This window comes from Vipera berus, assembly GCF_964194415.1.
Source record: "Vipera berus genome assembly, chromosome: 2".
Taxonomy (NCBI): Eukaryota; Metazoa; Chordata; class Lepidosauria; order Squamata; family Viperidae; genus Vipera; species Vipera berus.
Genome location: NC_138203.1, coordinates 267,565,144 through 267,584,604, shown reverse-complemented (window position 1 = coordinate 267,584,604; position 19,461 = coordinate 267,565,144). Strand labels below are relative to the sequence as shown.

Genomic DNA, 19,461 nt, shown 5'->3' with positions numbered 1-19,461 from the left:
GAGGTTTGGGGAGGCGCCCAAACCTCCCCAAACTTCGGCAGGAGGAACGGAGACCTGGGGAGGTTTGGGGAGGTTTGGGGAGGCGCCCAAACCTCCCCAAACGTCGGCAGGTCTGCGCGGAGGAACAGAGACCTGGGGAGGTTTGGGGAGGCGCCCAAACCTCCCCAAACTTCGGCAGGAGGAACGGAGACCTGGGGAGGTTTGGGGAGGCGCCCAAACCTCCCCAAACGTCGGCAGGTCTGCGCGGAGGAACGGAGACCTGGGGAGGTTTGGGGAGGCGCCCAAACCTCCCCAAACTTCGGCAGGAGGAACGGAGACCTGGGGAGGTTTGGGGAGGCGCCCAAACCTCCCCAAACGTCGGCAGGAGGAACGGAGACCTGCCGACGTTTGGGGAGGTTTGGGGAGGCGCCCAAACCTCCCCAAACGTCGGCAGGTCTGCGCGGAGGAACGGAGACCTGCCGACGTTTGGGGAGGTTTGGGGAGGTGCGCGCGCACCTCCCCAAACCTCCCCAAACTTCGGCAGGTCTCCGGACGGCGGCGGCTTGGGAGAGGTGCGCGCGATCCTGGAAGCACCGAAGCCTCGGCCGCGCGCAAGTCCTCGGTAAGCTCCGGGCGGTCACTTGCTTCGCGTCTCCTGAGGGAAGGGGGGGGCGACTGGAACGGGCGTGTTTCCTCGCCTGCTGGGCGCCGCGATTTGCCCGGGGAACGCACGGGCCCCGAATGGCAGCGTGGAGTGAGGAAGCGGACAGCCAGGGCTTCCCCGAGAGCCGCGGCCACACAGGGTATTCCTGTGTATTCAGGCTTGCAAAATGGCGGATCGAGCCTCTGCTGGCGGCAGAGGCTTTCAGAGCGCAGATCCAGCCTCCGAGGCTTGCAGAACGGCGGATCGGCTTATACTCGAGTCAACAACTTTTCCCAGTTTTTGGGGGTGAAATTGGGGGTCTCGGCTTATACTCGAGTCGGCTTATACTCAAGTATATACGGTACTTTAAAAAAATACAAGGACAAACAGATGCCTGCCTAGCTTCTCTCTGAACGCATCTGGTAAAAGGGCCCACACCTTGTCTCTGAGAAACAGTTTGACTGTCAAACTTTTTCCTAACATCCGGTTGGAGTCTTGTCTTCCTGCAATTTAAATCCATTATATTGTTTTATTCAGTTTTAAATCCATTGCACTACAAGTAGTCCTTGACTTGACTTCCAACCATTCGTTTGGTGGACGTTCAAAGTTACAGCACTAAAAACGTGACTTCTGACTAGGCCTCAGTCACGTGATCAAAAATCGTTCCCTTGGCAACCGGGCATGTATTTACAATGGTTGCAGCGTCCCGGGGTCAAGCGATCACCATTTGCGCTGGCTTCCAACGAATAAAGTCAGTGAGAAAAGTGGGTTTGCTCAACAGTCGTGTGAATCACTTTTAACAGCTGCAGTGGTTCTCTTAACAATCGTGGCAAAAAAGGTCCTAAAACCGGGGACTACAGGTAGTCCTCAACTTACAGCAGTTTGTTTAGTGACCGTTCAAAGTTACATCATTGCTGAAAGAAGTGATGTACGACCATTTTTCACACGACCGTTGCAGCATCCCCATGGTGATCAAAATTCAGATGCTTGGCAACTGACTCATATTTATGACGGTTGCAGTGTCCTGGGGGGGGGGGGTCATGCAAACTTCTGACGAGCAAAGTCAATGGGGAAGCCAGATTCGCTTAACAACTGCGTTACACATTTACCAGCTGCAGTGATTCACTTAACCACCGTGGCAAGAAAAGTCGTAAAGTGGAGCAAAACTCACTTAACACTTCACTTAGCAAGAGAAATTTTGGGCTCAGTTGTGGTTGTAAGTTGAAGGCTACCTATATTGACTTCCCAGTCGCCATGCTTAGCAATTGAAATTGTAGTATCAGTTGTGGTCGTAAGTCGAGGACTACCTGGAATCTTTTTCAACCTTGGCAACTTCTTTAGTTCAAGATTTATCAAGACATGCCCCTTGGTAATATTAACCTGACTTTAAACCCTGTTATAAGCAACAAATGAGTCACATCCAACACGTATCATTGTTTGAGTTAAGCCAATAACACACCTGGTTCCTATGCTGGTAGTCCTCAACAACCATTCATTTAGCAATCATCTGAAGTTAATAGTGGTACTGAAAAAAGTTACCTACGACCAGTAGTCCTCGCACTTACAACCATCAGAGCAGCCCCAGGGTCATGTGATAAAAATTCGAATACTTGTCAGCCAACAAGTGTTTACAATGGTTGCAGCATCCTGGGGGGGGGGCGCGGTTTCGTGTGGTTGCCATTTCCAACCGTCCTAGCTGGCTTCCAACAAGCAAAGTCAACTCACTTAACAACCGCCTTGCTTAACAACGGAAATTGTCCTAATTGTGGCCGTAAATTGAGGACTATCTGTAGGTGTGTATCTGGGGTCTGCATTCACTACCGAGAGTATTTTTCAGCCCTTTCACATTTTTCCTTCCACAGCTAAGTGTCGGTATGCGCTTGGCATGCAGGATCGAACCATTCCAGATGAAGCTCTCTCAGCCTCAAGTTCATGGTCTGATTCAACAGCTGCAAAACACAGCAGGTGAGGACGGTATCCACTGTTTAATTTGCATGACGTAATCAATTCAAACACATTTGTTTAATTGATACATACTTTCTCTGTCCGTTAAGGTGAAAGTTCCCAGTGGCTACTGGAAATTCCCATTCAGCATGTACACATATTCAGATGTACCATATCTTAGGGATTTGGAACTTGGCATTTATTTACACTTAAAACGTTAAGTTGAATTGGTGCTCAGTACAAAAATATCTGTAGTTGAATGATTTGCATAATGACTCTAATGGACTTACTTGCTGTTGTAATCTGTTAGTTACATTTATAGAAATTAGTAACTGGACAGAAGCCTATGATTTCTGATATATAGTTTCTAGGGCAGATTGGTTTTCATTTATATGAAACTTAAACTATCTTAAAGTTATCCATTGTGCGAATCAATTTATAAAGGGAAACCACCGTGTTGCTTGACGTGACAAGGAATCAACAAAGTTTTCTTTTTTAATCATATTTGCAGATTGGGGAGAACTAGCTAATACCAACAATATCCATAACAATCCACATGAATGTTAATGTGTTTATTTGTACATCAGGATGCCCATTGGGCAAAAGACACAATTATGTAAACTACAGAAATTTTACTTATTTATTAAGAAATTGTATATGGCTTACAGAGATCCTGGCAACTTACAAAAGAAACACCCCAAATACAAAATCTAATAACTGCTCCTGGCAACAACAATGCCTCCAGAGGTGGTGAATGCTCCAACACTGGAGGTTTTTAAGAAGAGACTGGACAGCCATTTGCCTGAAATGGTATAAGTTTTCCTGCCTGAACAGGGGGTTGGACTAGATGACCTCCAAGGTCCCTTCCAACATTATTATTATTATTATTATTATTATTATTATTATTATTATTATTATTATTATTATTATTATTATTATTATTATTATTATTGAAACAAATCATATTGATGGGCTTCATATTACCTTGATTCTCTGGGTCTGCTGGCCAAACCACGTCAAAAAAATATCAAGATGGGGCCAGTCTTATTTCCATAGGGATGATATCCCACTTTACAGTGCCTTGGTAAGGCCACACCTGGAATACTGCATCCAGTTTTGGTCACCATGATGTAAAAAAGATGTTGAGACTCTAGAAAGAGTACAGAGAAGAGCAACAAAGATGATTGGGGGACTGGAGGCTAAAACATATAAGGAACAGCTGCTGGAATTGGGTATGTGTAGTTTAATGAAGAGAAGGGTGAGGGGTGACATGATAGCAGTGTTCCAATATCTCAGGGGCTGCCACAAAGAAGAGGGAGTCAAGCTATTCTCCAAAGCACCCGAAGGCAGGACAAGAAGCAACGGATGGAAACTAACCAAGGAGAGAATCAACCTAGAACTAAGGAGAAACTTCCTGACAGTAAGAACAATTAACCAGTGGAACAACCTGCCTCCAGAAGCGGTGAATGCTCCAACACTGGAAGTTTTTAGGAAGAGACTGGACAGCCATTTGTCTGAAATGGTATAGGGTTTCCTGCCTGAGCAGGGGGTTGGACTAGATGACCTCCAAGGTCCCTTCCAACTTTACTATTCTGATTATGATTACAGGGAGGGAGGATCCACTGGATGGACCTCCTTAAGATAGAGGGTCCGGAAACATACCCTGCCTCCCCACTCCGGTGGATCTGATAGATGTAACTGGGAAAAGACGAGACTACAAGCAGATTGTGTCACAATGTCTAGGGCAAGTAAGTCATGTCATTTGCATAATAATGTCATGATGCATGGATCAACATTCCCCCTGCTCCCCGAAGGCTCACGGCAAACACTCTGAAAGACCAAAACCAAATTCAAAATGAGCTGGATGTATTAAAGAAGCCCGCTCCACCCACTTTAAAAATATCTCCCCACTCCTTAGGTTGGTGCAGTGTTTCTCAAACTTGGCAACTTTATTTATTATTTTTATTTTATTTTTATTTTATTTATTGGGACTTTTATGCCGCCCTATCTCCCGAAGGACTCAGGGCGGCTAACAACAATAAAAACAACAATACAAAAGTTAAAAGAAATTAAATAAACAGCCCCAAAATAAATTAACTAAACAATTAAAAATTAAAACATTTTAAAAACCCGTCGTCAATCCAGGTCAGCCTGATGAAAAAGGGAAAGTTTTGAGGTTGCGGCGAAAGGACCGGAGATCCGGGGCCATCCGGAGCTCAAAGGGGAGTTGGTTCCACAGGGCTGGCGCTCCCACAGAGAAGGCCCTCCCCCTGGGGGTCGCCAGCCGACATTGTCTAGCCGACGGCACCCTGAGGAGGCCCTCTCTATGTGAGCGCACTGGGTGATGGGAAGTCGTTCCCGGTAGTAGACGGTCCTGCAAATATCCCGGGCCTAGGCCAACTTTAAGGGGTGTGGACTTCAACTCCCAGAATTCCTCAGGGAGCCACATTTCCCCCCCTCCTTTCAATGCTAGGGTAATTCTGGGAGCTGAAGTCTACACATCTTAAAGCTGTCAAGATCGAGGAACACCGGTTTAATGTGCGCAGTAACTGTATACCTCCTTTAAATCAGACATAGGGAAAGTCGTGTGTGTGTGCATTTCATTGTGACGCCATGAACGGATGGATGGATGGATGGATTGAAGGTTGAAAACACAAAGGTTTTTGGAAAATAAACCCCAAATGCAGAGATTATAGGATGGGGACCATTGGCCCTGGGGGTGAGACGTGCAAAAAGATCTTGGAATTGGACTTGATTTCAAACTGGGATCAAACTAAAAATAAGGCACCTGACTAGAAACCAGGAGACGTGAATTCTAGTCCCGCCTCAGGCGTGAAAGCTGGCTGGGTGGCTTTGGGCCAGTCACACACTCTCTCAGCACAACTCACCTCACAAGGTGGTGGTTGTGGGGTAAACAGGAGGAATTGAGTATTGTGTATATTTGCTGTCTTCAGTTATTTACAAAGATAATAACGTCGGGATAAAAACAAACAAAATGAGCCCTGCGATAAGGCCACAATCCAGAAGACTTGTCTCACACCTCCCTTCTTGTTGTTTTAGGTTAGCCCTGAGTGAGGGCGATGGAGCTTGGTGTCCTGAAAGACCCGTCTATCCCAATGATGCAGAGTACCTGGAGATAGACCTGCGCCGGCTGCATTTCCTGACTTTGGTGGGGACACAGGGCCGCCACGCAAGTGGTCACGGCAAGGAATTTGCTCGCTCCTATCGGCTCCATTACAAGCGGGATGGGCACCACTGGATGCCTTGGCGTGACCGGTGGGGAAATGAGGTAAGTACGGAGCATTGTAGCTTCTCTGAGGTGGGATAACATGGAGACGGGTTGTATTGTGGAGACTGCATCTGTGTCTAATCCAGTGTTTCTCAACCTTGGCAACTTTTAAGATGTGTGGACTTCAACTCCCAGAATCCCCCAGGCAGCATGGCCGGCTGGGGAATTCTAGGAGTTGAGGTCCACACACCTTAAAGTTGCCAAGGTTGAGCAGAGTGACTCTTCAACTTGCAACCATTTGTTCAGTGACCGCTTGGAGTGAGAACGGCACTGAAAAAAGTGACTTATGACCGTTTTCCCCATTGATGATCGTCCAGCGTCTCCATGGTCATGTGATCAAAATTCAGACGCTGGGCATCTGGTTCATATTTATGACGGGTGCAGTGTCCCGGGGTCACGTGATCACCTTTTAATTAATATTTGCATTTGTATACCGCCCTTTCCCTGAGGACTCAGGGCGGTTTACAGGGAATTAAAATCAAAACATACAAAAGTTAAAACCAATTTAAAAAGCATTAAATTCACCCTGTACATTAAAACCCCAGTTAAAATTTTCCCCTCAGCCTGGGCCCGAGAGCTCAAAGAGCCAGGTCTTCAGGCCCCGGCGGAATGATCGGAGGTCGGGAGCAGTCCTCAGCTCTACTGGCAGCTGGTTCCAGAGGGCAGGCGCTCCCACTGAGAAGGCCCTATCCCTGGGTGTCACCCGCCGGCAATCTCTCACCGGCGGAACCCTGAGCAGACCCTCCCTGTGGGAGCGCACTGGGCGAAGGGCGTTTGATGCCGGCAGCAGGTGTTCCCTCAAATAACCCGGACCCAGGCCATATAGGGCTTTATAGGTGATAACCAGCACCTTGAATTTCACCCGGAGGGCAACCGGAAGCCAATGCAGCTCGCGGAGTAGAGGTGTTACATGGGAGTATCGGGAAACCCCCATTACAACTCGCGCGGCCGCATTCTGCACCAGTTGAAGCCTCCGAGTGGTCTTCAAGGGCAGCCCCATGTAGAGAGCGTTACAGTAGTCCAAACGGGAGGTCACAAGCGCATGAGTGACTGTGCGTAGGGCGTCTCGGTCCAGATAGGGACGCAACTGGCGCACCAGGCGAACCTGTGCAAAAGCCCCCCTGGTCACGGCTCCTATGTGATCTTCAAAATTGAGCCGTGAATCCAGGAGGACGCCCAAGTTGCGAGCCCTATCAACGGGGGGTAACACCTCACCCCCCATCATTAGAGGTGGAATAACTTGGTTAACCCGAGACGCCGATATGCACAGCCACTCAGTCTTGGCGGGATTGAGACGAAGCCTGTTTCTCCCCATCCAGACCTGGACCGCCTCCAGGCACCGGGACATCACGGAGAGGACATCACTGGGTTGGTTCGGGGTGGAAAGAAAAAGTTGGGTATCATCAGCATACTGGTGATACCCCACCCCAAAACCACGAATGATCTCGCCCAGCGGCTTCATGTAGATGTTGAACAGGAGGGGCGAGAGAACCGACCCCTGAGGGACTCCACAAATGAGAGACCTCGGGGCGGATCTCTGCCCTCCTGTCAACACCGACTGCGAGCGGCCCTGGAGGTAGGAGGAGAACCACCGTAAGACGGTGCCTCCCACTCCCAACCCCCTGAGACGCCGCAGCAGGATACCATGGTCGATGGTATCGAAAGCCGCTGAGAGATCTAATAGGACCAGGACAGAGGAGCAACCCCTGTCCCTAGCCCTCCAGAGATCATTCACCAGCGCGACCAATGCCGTCTCCGTGCTGTGTCCGGGCCTGAAGCCCGATTGGTACGGGTCCAGATAATCAGTTTCCTCCAGGAACAGAGGGAGCTGATGCGCCACCACACTCTCAACAACCTTCGCCAGGAAGCGAAGGTTGGAGACTGGACGATAGTTGTTTAAAACAGCCGGGTCCAAAGCAGGCTTCTTGAGGAGGGGTCTCACCACCGCCTCCTTCAAGGCGGCAGGGAAGACACCCTCCTTCAAAGAAGCAGTTATCACTGCATGGAACCAGCCTCGTGTTCCCTCCCGAGCCGCATAAGCTAGCCAGGAGGGGCACGGATCCAACAAACAGGTGGTGGAGCTCAGTCTCCCCATGATCCTGTCCACATCATCAGGGGAAACAGGGTCGAACTCAGTCCAGATAACGTGCTCAAGACCGCCTGATTCCTCCACATCAGACTCTGCCCAGTCAGAGTCCAAGCCGGTCCGGATCTGAGCGATTTTGTCCGTCAGATGATGACTAAACTCCTCGGCTCGTCCCTGCAAGGGATCCTCCCTCACCTCCTGGTTAAGGAGGGAGCGAGTCACCCTAAACAGGGCGGCCGGGCGATTATCTGCGGACGCGATAAGGGCGGCAAAGTAGTTAGACTTCGCCGTCCTTATCGCCGCAAGATAAGACCTTATGAAGGTTCTTAACTGCAATCGGTCGGATTCGGATCGGCTGGATCTCCAACCGCTCTCTAGACCTCGTCTCCGACGCTTCATCTCCCGGAGCTCCACAGAGAACCATGGAGCCCAACGGGATCTGCGCCGAGTCAGAGGTCGCATGGGTACAACACAGTCGAGTGCCCTGGTGGCGGCCGTTTCCCAGGCCTCCACCAGAGCATCGACTGGGCTGTGGGTAAGGGTGATAGGTATCGGCCCAAGCGCCCTCTGGAACCGATCCGGGTCCATTAGGCGCCTGGGGCGGAACCACCTGGTCGGTTCCGCCGCCCAGCGGCGGGGGATGGCATGACGGAAAACCAGCCTCAGGAGGTGATGATCTGACCATGACAGAGGGGTGATGGACGGAGAACCCCCTCCCAGATCATCCAACCACTGTCCAGACAGAAACACCAGGTCGAGAGTATGATCCCCCTCGTGAGTAGGGCCCTCAATAACCTGGGTCAGGCCCATGGCTGTCATGGAAGCCATGAACTCCCGAGCTAACTCCGACGACCCCCCCAGTGATGGCAGGTTGAAGTCACCCAGGACTATAAGCCTGGGGAACTCCACCGCCAACCCTGAGAGGGTGTCGAGCAGCTCAGGCAGGGCTGTTGCCACACAGCTGGGCGCCAGGTATGTGAGCAACAAGCCCAACTGAACCCGAGGACCACATCTCAAGAGGAGGGATTCACTCCCGGCCATCTGGACAATGGTGGCCTCCCGGGGACACAAAGTCTCCCGAATAACCACTGCCACCCCACCACCCCTGCCCTGAGCCCGTGGCTGGTGCAGCACCCGGAAACCTGGCGGGCATAACTCGGTGAGAGGCACCCCTCCCTCCGAACCCAACCAAGTTTCCGTGATGCACGCTAGATCCGCACATTCCTCCTCGATCAGATCACGGATGAGGGGAGCTTTGTTAACTACGGATCTAGCGTTAAAATAGACCAACCTGAGCTCAGGGGCCTGATCACCCTCATCCCCGGGTAGGAGGGTGCTAACCGGAGGGTCGGAGCGCGCCACCGCTCGGAGATAGCGGGGGCGCGATCCCAGATGTTGATATGGCCCTCCGCGCAAACACCTGCTGCCATACCCTATCGCCGTGGGGATTCGATGCCCCACCCCCACATTCCCAGCGCCAGCAGCCACCTCCCCCGACCCCGTCCCGTCGGGACCTCTAACAGGTCCAGACTGAGTGCCGGTTACAGATTCCTTCCCCACCCTCCCCTTCCTCCCCCTCCCTAACCTCTTAAAATAACCGGCTAAGAATCTTATCAGGGGCCTCTTAGCGCGTCTTAACTCGAGGCCCCTGTCCAAGCCCAACCACCTGGCAACCTCCTGGCAACCTCCTGGCAAGAAAAGTCAGTGGGGAAGCCGCATTACTAACTTAACAACTGCAGTGAATCATTTAACAACTGCAACAAAAAAGAACATAAATGGGGGGCAGGGGGGAGAGAACTCACACAACAAGTGTCCTGCTTAGCAATGGAAATTATGGGCTCAATTGTGGTTGTAAGTTGAGGACGACCCCTAACACTGCCCTTAATCAACAGATCAGGCAAAGTTGACTTGTTGAGCCCAATTCCTCATTTCGCTCTTTTACCCCTTACTCTTCCTTTCCTCCTAGGTGATTTCAGGCAATGAAAACACGGATGACGTGGTGTTAAAGGATCTGGGCCCTCCCATCATTGCCCGCTATGTCCGCTTCTACCCCCGTTCAGACCGCGTCATGAGTGTCTGCTTGCGCGTGGAACTCTACGGCTGTGTTTGGAAAGGTGGGCGATGGTGCCTTGTTATTTTAGCAATTTTTTTCCAGGCTGGATGTAAAGAGCGTGCCCGCCCGTGGCTTTGCTGGGCTCAGGAATTCTGGGTGTTGAAGTCCGCAAGTCATAAAAGAGCCAAGGCTGCCTACCCCTGTGCTAGAATAAAAGGAGAAGCAGGCTCCATGAAGAAAGAGCACAATTCAGAGTGAAGGCAGGTGGTCCTCAATTTATGACTAGTCACTTAAGAGACCGTTCAAAGTTTCTGATGGACTCCCTAGGGCAGGGGTAGGCAACCTTGGCTCTTTTATGACGGAGCATGGCTGGCTCAGGAATTCTGGGAGTTGAAGTCCGCGAGTCATAAAAGAGCCAAGGCTGCCTACCCCTGCCCTAGGGGAACAGATACTTAGAACTTGATGCATTGTTAGAACAATTAAAGAGAAATTTCTTGACAGTTAGAGCAATTAATCAGTGGAAGAATTAAATCAGTGGAATGACTTCCCTCCAGAAGTTGTGGGTGCTCCAGTCTTGGAAGTTTTTAAGAAGAGATTGGACAGCCATTTATCTGAAATGGTATAAAGTTTCCTGCTTGAGCAGGGGGCTGGAGTAGAAGACCTCCAAAGTCCAACTGTGTTATTCTATTATCAACCTTTACCCACCTGAGACTTGCATCTAGTCTAGTGGTATAACAAGCTGGAAATCTGCCCCTGAATGCCTTGTGTCCTTCCACAGATGGCCTTCAATCCTATACGGCCCCTTTAGGTCAGGTGATGCCTTTGGTTCCAGACGCGGTCTACCTGAATGACTCCACTTACGACGGGTCCAGTGTCAGCAAGTGAGTGAGTAAGAGGCTCCTGAATGGTTTTTCAAGCATAGCAACTGGGGTTGAATTGGATGCTTGTTATTCAACTTTTTCATTCTCCGATGGCTTGCAAGATCATGTTGGCTCAACCTTTCTGTTGTCCTCCAGTCAGGCTTCCAGAGTTTTGGACCTCCAGGCAGCTCAGCATTCAGATAGTTTTAATATTAGGTATTTAAAGGCTCTTGGCTGGGACGCGGTGGCTCAGTGGGTTAGGACACTGAGCTTGTCGATCAGAAGGTCCGCAGTTTGGCGGGTCGAATCCCGAGTGCCGCGTAACAGAGTGAGCGCCTGTTACTCATCCCAGCTTCTGCCAACCTAGCAGTTCAAAAGTACGTAAAAAATGCAAGTAGAAAAATAGGGACCACTACGGTGGGAAGGTAACAGCGTTCCGTGCGCTTTTGGCGTCTAGTCATGCCGGCCACATGACCACGGAGACGTCCTCGGACAAGCGCTGGCTCTTCGGCTTTGAAATGGAGATGAGTTGGAAACGACTAGCACACATGTGCAGGAGAACCTTTACCTTTACCTTAACCTTTATTTAACATTTCCATTCGCCGTTGGCTTGCAAGATCACGTTGGCTCAACCCTTCTGGTCTCCTCCAGTTAGACTTCCAGAATTTTGGACCTTCAGGCAGCTAAGCATTTGGAGAGTTTTAATCTTAGATACTTAAAGGCTGGGAAAATCTGGATTAGCATTCATACCCAAAGTGTAAAAGAAGAAAACTCTGATGTATTTTAAAAAATGTATTTGTAAGTGATTTTATGCTACTTCAGTCAAAGCTAATCTCAGTGACTCACGAAATGCTTAAACCAAAAATAGCTGTACAAAAATACAAATAAATATCCATAGTTCAAGTCCATCATAATGGACTTACTAACTTCCAGTGGGCAGCCCCTACATCAAAGGTGCCTACCTACATCATGAATATTTCAGCATCTAATTACCTATCTAAAGAACTGAGTTTTCAGCATATTCCTAATACCAATAGAAGAGAATATATGTAGCCCAGAGTTGAATTTTGGGGTCTTTGGTGCTCTCCGAGCTTGATTGTTCGTTTGCAGACATTTCATTATGCAACTAGTTAACACCAACAATGTTAGGAGGGAATCCCTTCAGTCTGTTCTAGCACTCATGATGTCACCTAGTTGGGTTATGAAACGTCTGCAAGAAAACAAGCAAGCTCAGAGAACACCAAGGACCCCCGTGTTCCTAAATATTAATGAAGATGCTGATCTTATTTCTAGGGGGCGGGGAGAGAGACTTGATTACCAGAAGAAGGAAGCTCTGTCCAAGAATGCTCACTTCTGGATCCCACTTGTTATACAGCAGGGGTGGAGAATCTGGCTCTTTTATGACTTGTGGACTTCAACTCCCAGAATTCCTCAGCCAGGTACGCCGGCTGAGGAATTCTGGGAGTTGAAGTCCACAAGTCATAAAAGAGTCAAGGTTCCCCACCCCTGCCCTATGGGGTACTTGGGCACATGTTTAAATCAGGGTTCTTCAAACTTGGCCCTTTTATGACTTGTGGACTTCAACTCCCAGAATTCCTCAGCCAGGTGCTGGCTGAGGAATTCTGGGAGTTGAAGTCCACAAGTCATAAAAGGGCCAAGTTTGAAGACCCCTGGTTTAAATGCTGCTGCTGTACTTCACCGTGTAGTGGAATTTCCCATGTAGAATTTAAAGAAACCCACTCTTCACGGAAGGCCATAAAATTAATGGAACTAGTGCTGTACTTAACAGGTTTGAGGGATCCTAGACTTCCCTTTCCTCATCCTGTTTTCCCTCTTCTTCTCTGGGGTCCTTTCTAAAGCCGGTTACACTTTGGGGGTCTTGGCCAGTTGACGGATGGAGTGGTGGGACTGGATGACTTCACCCGAACCAAAGAGTTGCGTGTGTGGCCCGGATATGACTACGTGGGGTGGAGTAGGCGGTCTTTCCCTGATGGCTTCATCAAGATGGAATTTGAGTTTGACCAACTCAGATCCTTCACGTATATGAAGGTAACAGCGTTTTTCATTCAGAGGGCCCAATTGGGCATGAAGAACATGGTGGGATTAGTGGGGTGGGCCAATTAAAAGACACATTCCTAAAACTGATAGTCCTCAATTTACGACTGGTCATTGGGGGTGGGTGGGTGTCTCATGCTTCTAGAACTGTGGTGGCGAACCTATGGCACACACGCTACAGGCGGCACGCAGAGCCCTCTCTGTGGGCACGTGCACCGTCGCCCCAGTCTTAGGTCTTCAGCTGGGTTTTATAAAACTTTTTCGTTTTAGGCCTCCGCTGTCGTGTGCAAAAAAAAAATCAAAAAAAAATCAATCAATTTCAACTTTTCGCGGGGAAAAAAAAAAGATCTGGTAAAATTGGAATTGATTGAACTTTTTACTCCCATCCAGTCTGCCGTTACCACCACAGCCACGCCTACTCAACGGGCCGCACCCACCCAACGGGCCACACCCACCCAATAGGCCACGCCCACCCAGCACCCGACGGATGATACATAAGTGGGTTTGGGGTCGCAGCTTGGGCACTGGGTCTCTAAAAGGTTCGCCATCGCTGTTCTAGAAGGTTAACGTGGGAGGAAAACGAGCCTGTTTCAGAGTTGTCTTTCTTTTCTGTCATCCCACCCCCCCTCCCCGTTTTTCCCCTCCTCCACCTCTTATCTCTCCAGGTCCACTGCAGCAATATGTACACGCATGGTGTGAGAGTCTTTCATCAGGTCGACTGCCTCTTCAAGCACAGCCTTGCCACAGCTTGGGAGGCTGACCCCGTCTCCCAACAGTATTCGGTGAACGTCGGGGACCCCAGTGCCCGCTACTACACTGTGCCTCTGGGTGGCCGAATCGGCTTGTTTGTCCAGTGCCATTTTTACTTTGACAGCGAGTGGATGCTCTTCAGTGAAATTGCCTTTCTCTCAAGTGAGTCGGCTCTGGGCGACGGCTTGAGGCCAATGCCCCAAAGGTGGCAGGTAGAACGAGGCCTTCAAAGATCTGACGCAAACTGTCGTGACGATGCAAATGAGGTTATACGACGTTTAGGTCAGGGGTCCCCAACCTGTAGGCCGTGGCCCAGGAGTAGGCCGTGAGGAGATTGCAAGTAGGCTGCAGAAACAGCCGGCGAGTGCATCCTCATACACACACACACACACACACACTCCATTTGCGTGAGCGGCAGGCAGGTTCCGGCTCACGTGGGATCGTCCCCTGCTGCTCCACAAAGCCAGAAACATTGGGGAACTCTGGCCTAGGCTCAACACTCTATGATTTTCTCTTGGAAGCATTTCAGGTGTCCTCTTGGGCAGGGCTGAGCAACCTTGGCTCTTTTGTGACTCGTGGACTTCAACTCCCAGAATTCCTGAGCCAGCATGGCTCAGCTTGGAAACCTCTTTCTTTCCCCTCAGCGTGGCTGGCTCAGGAATTCTGGGAGTTGAAGTCCACGAGTCATAAAAGGGCCAAGGTTGCCTACCCCTGCTCTTGGGGAAAGAAAGACCCTGATCTGAAACTTTGGAAAGCTCTGGAGACCATTTATTTAGTGACTGCTTGAGATTACAAAAAAGCGACTTACCGCTGATTCTCACACTTAATCATCGTTGCAGTGTCAACATCATCAAAATTTGGGTGCTCGGCAACTGAAGCATTTATGACAGCTGCAGGGTCTCTGGGTCATGTGTGATCCCCATTTGCGGCTTTTCCAACCAGCTTCTGAGTAGCAGATGGGGAAAGCCAGACTTGCTTCAGAACTTAATTCACTTTATCCGCTTAATGACCACAGTGATTTCCTTGATGACCAAAGCAAAAAGGTTTTAAAATTGAGTGCACTCCCTTAACAACTGCCTTGCTTAACAACAGACGTTCTGGTCCCGGTTGTGGTTGTAAATCAAGGACTACCTGTGCAATTTGAGACCCAAGGTTGGATCAGAAGAACGCAGTTTTGCGTTGCCTCTTAGCTTCAAGACTGTATTTTTTTTATTGAAAAGTTTTATAATAGTTACAATATAATCCCCAAAACCAACCCACCCCAAACCACCCCCCTCTCCCTCCCCCACTTCCCAGAGCTGAGTACAGGGTTTCAAATATAATAATCATAATTTAACTAACATTAACCAACTATATAAGTAAGCGAGTCCATAATGCGCTTTAACTCCCCTTTAACATAAATATAAACAGATTAAAAGTAAACATAATAATAATAATAAAAACATAAACTAATATCCTAATTATTAAACAATACAATATCCAAGTTGTTAAACAATACTAATACTAATAGTAATAATAATGTCATATAATTAAAACTAATAAAAATTCCACTATAATAAACAATAATAATAATAATACTCTAAAATTTACTCATAGGCTAAATGGAACTTAAAAAAAAAAGACTGTATTTTTTGTCTATCCCGGAAACTTAAGTAATTGAAGTTTGATTGTCATTGCGCTCAAAAGTGCAAATCTCCTTCTAGAGCAGGGGTCCTCAAACTTGGCAACTTTAAGACTTGCGGACTTCAACTCCCAGAATTCTGGGAGTTGAAGTCTGCAAGTCTTAAAAGTTGCCAAGTTTGAAGACCCCTCTTCTGGAGTCTAGCCGATTCCACTTAATGCGTATTGTCTTTTTCAAGGACTGATAAGAGGGGGGAAGCGAGGAAGCTCTGAGTAGGGAGAATCTCTTTTCTCCTTCCCCTTGCTCTGTGGAGAGTTTTGCAGCCTTGGTGGAGCAGTGGGCTAATGCCTTCTTAAGTAACACCAGCTGCCTGCAATTAGTGCAGGTTCGAGTCCCACCAGGCTCAAGGTTGACTCAGCCTTCCATCCTTCCGAGGTAGGTAAAATGAGGACCCAGATTGTTGGGGGCAATAAGCTGACTTTGTAATAATGCTGCTTGGGGGGTGGTGAAAGCCCTAATAATAAGCAGGCATATACATAGAATGAAGGCTATTGCTAAGCACATTGGTTTGTGCTTTAAATTGTAAGCTGCCCTGAGTCTTCGGAGAAGGGCGGGATATAAATGGGATTAAATTTGTTCCAGCCATGTGCAGCTGTTACCCTGCCTGGAAGAAAAGAGAAAAGTGAATGCCAGAGAGCAGGGCATTCCTTCCGTGCCTGAAGGAAGGGGAACGAAATCAACTCTCTGCAGCTGCGACCAGCAGCCAGACTCTTTGACATTTATTCCCAAATGCCTCCACTTTGCAGCTGGTCTCCTGGGAGGGCTTGGGAGCATTGTTAGGAGATGACACAGCCTTTCCCCCAATTTACCTCCTGAGAAAATAACTCTTACAAACGTCTCTTTTCCCATCTGTTCCCCCTCTGTATGTTCTGGACATCTGTCACAGATCTGGGCAGCCCATCTGCTGGGTCTCTAGGAGGCTAAAGAACATCAGGATGGGCAGTCATTGGGATGGGAGATTGGTGGGAGGGAGGGAGGCTGCTTTATCACCAAACTTTCCCCAGTAACCCAGCCTACTGCTCAAAAAAATAAAGGGAACACAAGATAAGACATCCTACTATTAAATACAGTACATTGTGTTGTTTAAGTGTTCCCTTTATTTTTTTGAGCAGTATATACTGTGTGTGTGTGTGTGTGTGTGTATACACACACACACATATACACATACATAAATACATACACATACATAAATACATACACATACATAGGGACGCGGTGGCTCAGTGGGTTAGGACGCTGAGCTTGTCGATCAGAAGATCGGCAGTTTGGCGGGTTGAATCCCGAGTGCCGTGTAACAGAGTGAGCTCCTGTTACTCGTCCCAGCTTCTGCCAACCTAGCAGTTCGAAAGCACATAAAAATGCAAGTAGAAAAATAGGGACCACTATGGTGGGAAGGTAACAGCGTTCCGTGCGCCTTTGGCATCTAGTCATGCCGGCCACATGACCACGGAGACGTCCTCAGACAAGCGCTGGCTCTTCGGCTTTGAAACGGAGATGAGCACCGGCCCCTAGAGTTGGAAACAACTAGCACGCATGTGCGGGGGAACCTTTACCTTTATACACCCACACCCACACACCATTCTATAAATGGATAACAATCCACCCTTTTTACCCAATGCCTTCCTGCTTTGCTGTATGATTCCTTCTGGTTTTGCAGCTCAGTTGATGGATGGCTTCTTTTCTCTTGTTCCCTGTCCCCTTCCTGTTTTCTACCCGTCCAGATGTTGTGGATGACCCCTCTCTTGCTGTTTCAAGTCACTACCCCCCAGTGGTGGCCCCACCTCACCCTTCAGGCCGCAACATTCCCAGCTCTCCGGCTCTTGATTCCTCACTCAGTGACAAACCCGACGTCGCCTCGAACCTCACCCAGGCAGGTGAGTAGCTTGCAAATCAGAGAGAGATCCCGGCTCGAATATTCTTCCTCCACCGCCAGCACCAGAAAAACATAGTCGTGTGTTCCTAAAGTACCCTCTCGGCTTCTTTCTCTATATTTCTTTCCTTCTCAGATCTTGAGGGCGAAGGGAAATCTGGCCAGCCCATCGCAAAGGACGACAACAGCAACACCTCCATCTTGATTGGATGCCTGGTGGTCATCATCCTCCTCCTCCTGGTTGTCATCTTCCTCATTCTCTGGCGTCAATATTGGCAAAAGATTTTAGGAAAGGTGAGATCAAGCTATTTTGTAAAAAGTTGTGTCTGTTTGAAAGGATTACTTCTCCCCCCCCCCTCCCAGCCGAGGTCTGCTGGCTTGAGTGGAGTTTTCATTTGTTGCCAACAAGAGTGCAGAAAGGGGCAACTTGCTGCAGCGAATTTGCTGCAGGTGGGCAGAGGGAAGCCACAGAGAGAGCTGGGCAGGTGAGCGAGCAGGTGGGCAGAGTGCAGAGGGTCCGGTGAGAGGCAGCAGCAACAGAAGCAGCAACAGGAGCCTTCAGCAACAACTGCAGCAGCCCACCTGCCCGCTCGCCGGCCAGCCAGTGCTTGGCGCAAGTTGACATGGGCCGTGGCGGGGCATCACCTGGAGTGCCCCTCGACCTGCCATCACTGCTTATCCCCACCCTGTAGATGGTGCCCTTCCGTCACCACTGCCACCGCACCTCTTCCACCCAAGCTGCAAGGCACGGATGTGCGGCGCTGGCAGGGCCAGGGGTGCTCCAGGCGCCATCCTGCAGTGGCCCGCGCCACCTGCGCCAAGCACCGTCTGGCCGGCAGGTGCTGCGGCTGCTGCGGGACATGTCCTGCAGTCCGGCTGCTGCTGGTGCTACTGCGGTTGGCGCTGTAGTTCATCGTCTTGCTGCACCGTGCACACTCTGTCCACCTGCTTGCTTGCCCACCTACCCGGCATTCCCTCTGTCCTCTCGGGACCTCCGTTGTGTTGAGTTGTCCTGCCACAAGTTGGCGGAGGAGTTGGCAGCGCCAAGCTGGCCGTGGCGAGTTGGCTGCTGCGAATTGGCCACAGTGAGTTTTTCCTAAGTTCTTCAGAGTGGGTTCATTTTTGCAATCAGAGAAGGGAGGTTATCCATTTATAGAGAAATCCACCCTGTCTCCGAGCCCCGGTACATGGATCAAGAAAAGAGAGTAACTCTGTAGTTACTGAGCCAACCATGTTGAGGAGAAAGGGAGAGGTTTCCAACCTCAGCCATGCTGGCTCAGGAATTCTGGGAGTTGAAGTCGACGAGTCATAAAAGAACCAAGGTTGCCTACCCCTGCCATAGTTAGTCAAGAGAAACATTTCAAATCTGAGTCTGAATTGCACAAAGCAACTTGTCTTCCTAATTTGTCTTAGGCTCCCTCAATGTTTCCCTCAGGTCTTGCAGCTTTCATCAGAATAATGAAATCAGAGTCGCAGCATCATGCTATAAGCGCCACCCTTGGGTGTGCAATGTTGCAATGGTATAGAAAAGGGGTGGGGCTTATGTTGTGATGCTGCAACACTCCATGCTCATACTTACCACTACTACCCAGCCTCCTGGATGCTACCGGGCAACGCTTTTAGATTCTGGACCCAAGATAAAATAACATTCGATTAAAATGACATCTGGCAGCTGGTCTGTCCTTAGTCTTGACCTCAAAAGTCCTCAACGGAAGCATCTGAGGAAGCCACCAGAGAGGCTGGAATAAACACCTAAATCTAAAATGGAACGAGAATGAAGAAAGAGCAAGAACAACATTGGTAGAATAAACGTCTGTGGAGCTTCTCAATCATCCAGGTCATGGTTGTCCCTAAAGGTGCTTGTCCAAAAGGCGAGTGGACTTTCTTGATTTTTTTCCTTGAAAACGTTTCACTTCTCATCCAAGAAGCTTCTTCAGTTCTTCGGTTCTTGGAAAAGCACCTTTGGGATTTGGTAGAATAGGTGTGTTTCAGAGGTGGGGAATGGAAACTCTGCCATCTCGACCTTAACAATCTAAAGCAGGGGTCCCCAACCCCCGGTCCTTGGACCGGTACTGGGCTGCAGCATGCCAGCAACCGGTCCGCACAAACAAGCAAAGCCCCATCCGCTGGATGCAGCCACCACACGAAACCACGCCCCCTCCGGTCCGCGGAAAAAACCTCTCTCCACCGAACCGGCGCTTGGTGCCCAAAAGGTTGGGGGCCTCTGATCTAAAGTATTTCTCACCAACCT

At 49.4% G+C, this 19,461-nt stretch overlaps 1 protein-coding gene across 6 annotated transcripts in view; it reads left to right on the top strand.

Annotated features, from left to right (window-relative positions):
* Window positions 1–19,461, top strand: part of DDR1 (discoidin domain receptor tyrosine kinase 1) — a 90,728-nt gene that overhangs the window by 45,442 nt on the left and 25,825 nt on the right. For all 6 annotated transcript variants that reach the window (XM_081317764.1, XM_081317765.1, XM_081317766.1 and 3 more), the window contains 8 exons: window positions 2,485–2,587; window positions 5,627–5,855; window positions 9,908–10,055; window positions 10,773–10,875; window positions 12,714–12,903; window positions 13,575–13,821; window positions 17,062–17,214; window positions 17,347–17,504. In XM_081317764.1, the coding sequence (XP_081173890.1) occupies window positions 2,485–2,587; window positions 5,627–5,855; window positions 9,908–10,055; window positions 10,773–10,875; window positions 12,714–12,903; window positions 13,575–13,821; window positions 17,062–17,214; window positions 17,347–17,504 (1,331 nt within the window). The remainder of the gene's footprint in view (window positions 1–2,484; window positions 2,588–5,626; window positions 5,856–9,907; window positions 10,056–10,772; window positions 10,876–12,713; window positions 12,904–13,574; window positions 13,822–17,061; window positions 17,215–17,346; window positions 17,505–19,461) is intronic.